The sequence below is a fragment of the Littorina saxatilis genome, linkage group LG1 (assembly GCF_037325665.1).
Source record: "Littorina saxatilis isolate snail1 linkage group LG1, US_GU_Lsax_2.0, whole genome shotgun sequence".
In the NCBI taxonomy this organism is placed as follows: Eukaryota; Metazoa; Mollusca; class Gastropoda; order Littorinimorpha; family Littorinidae; genus Littorina; species Littorina saxatilis.
In genome coordinates this window covers 6,687,440-6,692,439 of record NC_090245.1, presented here as the reverse complement: position 1 = coordinate 6,692,439, position 5,000 = coordinate 6,687,440, and the positions used below count along the sequence as shown (strand labels likewise).

The 5,000-nt window shown below is 42.7% G+C and overlaps 1 protein-coding gene across 2 annotated transcripts in view; it reads right to left on the bottom strand.

Annotated features, from left to right (window-relative positions):
- LOC138960305 (inner centromere protein-like) overlaps positions 1-2,392 on the bottom strand; it is a 30,053-nt gene extending 27,661 nt beyond the window's left edge. The window contains exons 1-2 of one of the 2 annotated variants that reach the window (XM_070332152.1): positions 2,056-2,392; positions 515-806 (exon numbers count right to left, since the gene is read on the bottom strand). In XM_070332152.1, the coding sequence (XP_070188253.1) occupies positions 515-782 (268 nt within the window). In that variant the 5' untranslated portion in view covers positions 783-806; positions 2,056-2,392. Of the gene's footprint in view, positions 1-514; positions 1,089-2,055 lie in introns of those variants that run through there. The other variant, XM_070332160.1, reaches the window with a different exon arrangement.
- Positions 2,393-5,000: the final 2,608 nt, after the last annotated feature.

Here is a 5,000-nt window from a genome sequence, read left to right as displayed (position 1 = left end):
GAACCTACTTTGCACAAAACTGATTTTCGTTGTTTTTGAGCACACTATCAATTAAAAAAATAACATAATTATATATATACTTTTGGATCACCAGGAACGAAATGGATGCAATGCTCTTAATGTCTGTTAGTCAGTTTTGATTTAAAGCAACATTTTGATCAACAAATTGATACAACAATTTTTCAGCTTTGCAATTCCAGAGAAGAATGCTTGACCAAATTTAAATCAATTTGACAAAACTGCGGTCGCCACAGTGTCGCCTCAACTTTTTAATTCACCGGCAACAGATATAAAGAGCACTGCCGCGCCGCACACTGTAAAGAATCACATTCCTTGATTTTACGCAGTGGCAAAATGATCAATAACTCGATGTACTACACGTGACATCTGACATTTTTTCTGTGACAAAGAAATGCAGAATATTGTAAGAGTAAACACAATCTCTGCATGCAGTTACTATAACCAAAACAAACCATGCTTGTTGTATCCAAAAAAATCAAAAAAATCTTCTTACCATGATCATTTTGAAAACCACCAGGAGAGGATTTCTGAGTGTTCGGCTGCTTTAAACTATCCAGACGTTGCTGTCGAAGTTCTTTCAACCTCTCCTTCAGACTCTGCTCTTCTTCCATCGCAAATTGCTGGCGTAGCTTCCTCCGTATGAGCTCTTCCATCTGGATCTGTCTCCGAAGTGCAGCCACACGGACATGTTGAGCCTTGTCGTCTTCGTTTTCATTTTTATCATCTGAGATCCTGAAACGTTGGGGCTGCTCAACCGCCATGGTTGTATTCTCTCGGCAAAATTCCTGGAACACCACCGAAATGGGGGAGAAATGGTGAACACATTGTATATCAAGATAGCCTTACAGAGAATTTGATTAAGAAAGAAAATGACTTATGAAGAAGGATGCTCCCCGCCTAAAAATTAAAAAAAAGGCAAAAAAGAATAAGGGTTGTAGCAGCCTGTATGCAACTGAGGTAAAAAAAAAAGAAAAGAAAAAAATATAGTCTTACAGGAACCATGCTCCCCGTGTAAGCTATTATTTACACCACCACATGTCTGCTCACGCGTTGTCCATGGGATACCAGCCTCCTTCCACTTTGACACATACCAACATTCAGCAGTCTGACTTCTTTCTGTGCAAAGAGGGATTTTTATTTTTTATTTAAAAAAAATTAAATTAATTTTTTTTTAATTTAGAGGGATTTCACTGAATTGATTTCGCAGATGAACATAGGTGCCAATTATGAAATTAATTCAGAAGTGCAGCCAAACGGAAATGTTGAGCCTTGTCGTCTTCGTTTTCATTTTTAGGCCAAAAAAAAAAATAAAAATAGGTGTGGTTACGGTAACATAGCCCAAAAAAATAGGGTAGGAAGGTAGGCAATCACTTTTTTTTAAACTTTTTTTTCTAATGCGTACAAGTTAAACCTACTTGACAGGGAAATAAGTGTGCGACTCGGGCGCTTTCGCTTTCATTGCGTTTTCTGCACTCGTTTTCTTGTGTGTGTTTTTTTGTGTTTTTGTTGACAAATGTAATAAAAAGTTATAGGGTCGGCCCCTAAAAATAGGGTAGGTCGGGTTACCGTAACCACACCTTTTTTTTTTAGGCCTTATCATCTGAGATCCTGAAATGTTGGGGCTGCTCAACCGCCATGGTGAACAAATCCCACTATGCGCAGGAAGCAGCCTAGCTGTAGAATGTTGTGATTTGTCCAAGAGGAGATTCTCAACACGTGGAGGAAGCCATCTTCAAGTTTGTACGTGTTTGGAAAATGTGTGCCCTAAGATACGTTTTCTAAGTTTCATTTGTGTGTAACCAATGGCCTAAATTTGCCAGTCTGTATTCCCTATTTTCCGATGAACAGGTTAATGCACTGAATACATGAGTAAAAGACGCGGTATTTTTGATTTTCTCACCCACAAAACAAAATCTATCTCGGATGAAATTCTACTACCAAGTGGTAAAGACATTTAGTAGATTATGCGTATTTAGTTTAATGTTAACTTTAACGAATTGCCCGAGATAATATAATTTAAATCAGCATACTCACAAGCCGCGTTGATCTTCTGGGTACAAATCCGGTCGTAACAACCGTCTGGGTACGTATGTAGGCGTAACGCGTCTCCACCAGAAAGCAAGTTCATGAACTGACGAAGCCGTTCGCGGGATCCAAAGTGTCTGAAATTTACATTACAGCAACACTTATCGAACGGGACACGGCACGATTTTTCGACTCTGAAAAGTCGCAGTAGCCTACGTCAAAATCCTACTTTCGGTTCTATCTTGTATGCTTAAGCCACAGACATTCACTGCAATTAAAAAAATCTCACAATTGTGAAAAACCGAACATACTTGAATAACAACCCAACTGGATAAATGTAACTGGATATCTTTCTCTCTCCCCCCCCCCCCCCCCCCCCCCAACGTCAACAGAACTGAAAGCATCACATGACGATGACACCAGTTTACGAAAGTAAAAGTAGACTAAAAACTATGTCTCTGGAAAATCCCACAAAATCCGAAATGCTGTAAATACGGTGTTGACGTTGTGCGAACCGGACGTTCCACGACCATGACGAGGAGAATTTTGATTGGTAGCATGCATATTGTGCGAGGTAAGATGATTAACGGAGACAATGATGAAAGAAGATGTAGTGACCCCTTCACCCTCTTTCACGCCCACGCCAACACTTATGACGGCTTACTAGTGCCAAAACCTCATAATTGTAATTATCAACGGAAAATTAGTAATTTTCCCTTGATAATTACCATTTTCACGTATGACTAATTTTCCCGAAACGATTACTAACTTTCACCTGTTAATTACTAATTTTTAGTTTTGGCTCACTTCCTGACGGATTGCTAGTGCCAAAACTAAAACTTAGTAATTTTCCCGTGAAAATGAGTAACTAACAGGTGAAAACAGTAACTGACAGCGTTAATTAGTAATTATCACGTGATAATGGGTAACCCCAGGTTTTGGCACTAGTAAGCCGTCATAAACACTGGTTTTTGTGCATCAAGGAAGTTCGAGTAATACCAGCAAACAACCCATTACGCACCCGTCGCAACATGATCCAAGGTAACTCCCGAAAGCACATCCACATCGAGTAGGCATCGGGAGGAGGAGGGGGGAGGGGGGGGGCTGTGCGAGAAAAGAAGAGGAGTTGGGGGTTAGTTGGATGGGGGGGATATGGCGCAGAAGCTTTCCTCGGAAATCAGGTTGGCAAAAACAATGTCTTTTGATTGCTAATTTCCGTTTCTGCATTTTGCGCTGACCCTGTACGAAATAAAGGCACAATCTCACATATATCTACGACGCACTAGCAGGAATGACTGTCTTACTCTCCTCACGTCAGTGTCTTTCTCTTTAAGTAGAAAATGACACAGAAAGGAAAGTAAGTAAGATTAAAGAAACAGAGTTGCCTCAGTATTACACGGTATTGACCAGTTCCGTTGAGAGAGAGAGAGAGAGAGAGAGAAAAAGAGAGAGAGAGAGAGAGAGAGAGAGAAAAAGAGAGAGAGAGAGAGAGACAGAGAGAGAGAGACAGAGAGACAGAGACAGAGAGAGAGAGAGACAGAGACAGAGACAGAGAGAGACAGAGAGAGAGACAGAGAGAGAGAGACAGAGAGAGAGAGATAGACAGAGAGAGAGTGAGAGAGAGGGAGACAGAGACAGAGAGAGAGACAGAGAGAGAGAGACAGAGAGAGAGACAGAGAGAGACAGAGAGACACAGAGAGAGAGAGAGACAGAGAGACAGACAGACAGACAGACAGACAGACAGACAGACAGACAGAGCTAAGTTCTGCGAGAGAAAGAAACAGAGACAGACACCATTACACAAATCGCTCCCCTCGACTGACGTTTTCTTCTCTCGCCGCTTCGAGTGTTGCTTTCCCTGGCTGTCACCGCCAATCTTCCAGACGACAACGACGACTTTCAAGCCCATCTAATGAGGCGACAGCGACCGCGGCGGTGTGCGGCGATGGAGGCAGAAGTCTGTTAGCAGCCCCTTATCCATCCAGGTCTCTCTTGTGCGAGTCTTTTTTTGGGGCCAACTATTTCGCCTGGACCTGTGGGATCTTCTTCGTTTTACCCCCAAGACTGTTTTCCTTTTTAACCCGCCGCTAGCCATAACTAATTGGCGCACCGAACGTGTTGCGGTTGTCATTACGCTAATGATCAGTCAAGATGGGGTGTGGAGAGGGAGGGGTGGGGGGTGGGTGGGGGGTGGGGGGAGGGAGAGAAAGAGACAGAGAGAGAGAGAGAGAGACAGAGAGAGAGAGAGAGGGGGTGAGAGAAAGATAGCATGACAGTCAGAGAGACTAAGGGAAAAGGATAGCTCATAAACAAACGACGCAGACTTGTAAACAGGCACACCTACGTAACATTCGTCACACAGAACTCGATTTCCTCCGACCAAGTTTTCCCTTCTTTTTTTTTTTTTTTGGGGGGGGGGGGGGTAATCAAATGACTCAAGATTATTTGCTGAAGATTTTGTTATCATCAGATCGTCGATTAGCTCCGAGAATGGAATGACAAATGAGATTTGATTCTTCTGATGTTAGCGAAGGCGGTGTTGGATATGTAGATGGTAGACGTTGGGTAGGCGGTGTTGGATATGTAGATGGTAGACGTTGGGTAGGCGGTGTTGGATATGTAGATGGTAGACGTTGGGTAGGCGGTGTTGGATATGTAGATGGTAGACGTTGGGTAGGCGGTGTTGGATTTGTAGATGGTAGACGTTGGGTAGGCGGTGTTGGATATGTAGATGGTAGACGTTGGGTAGGCGGAAGAGGGGGTCGGGTTAGGGGGGTGGGGGGTGGTGTCGCAATGGATGAAATTATGCAACTTCGACATCTTCTAATTCGCAGAAATTTATATGGTAAGGAATATGATGGTTTTTTTTCATTTCCGTATGAGCACTTTGTTTGATTGTTTGATATTTCCAACTCCCATACCGTCGTTTAAAGGCTATCCATAATGGATCCCAA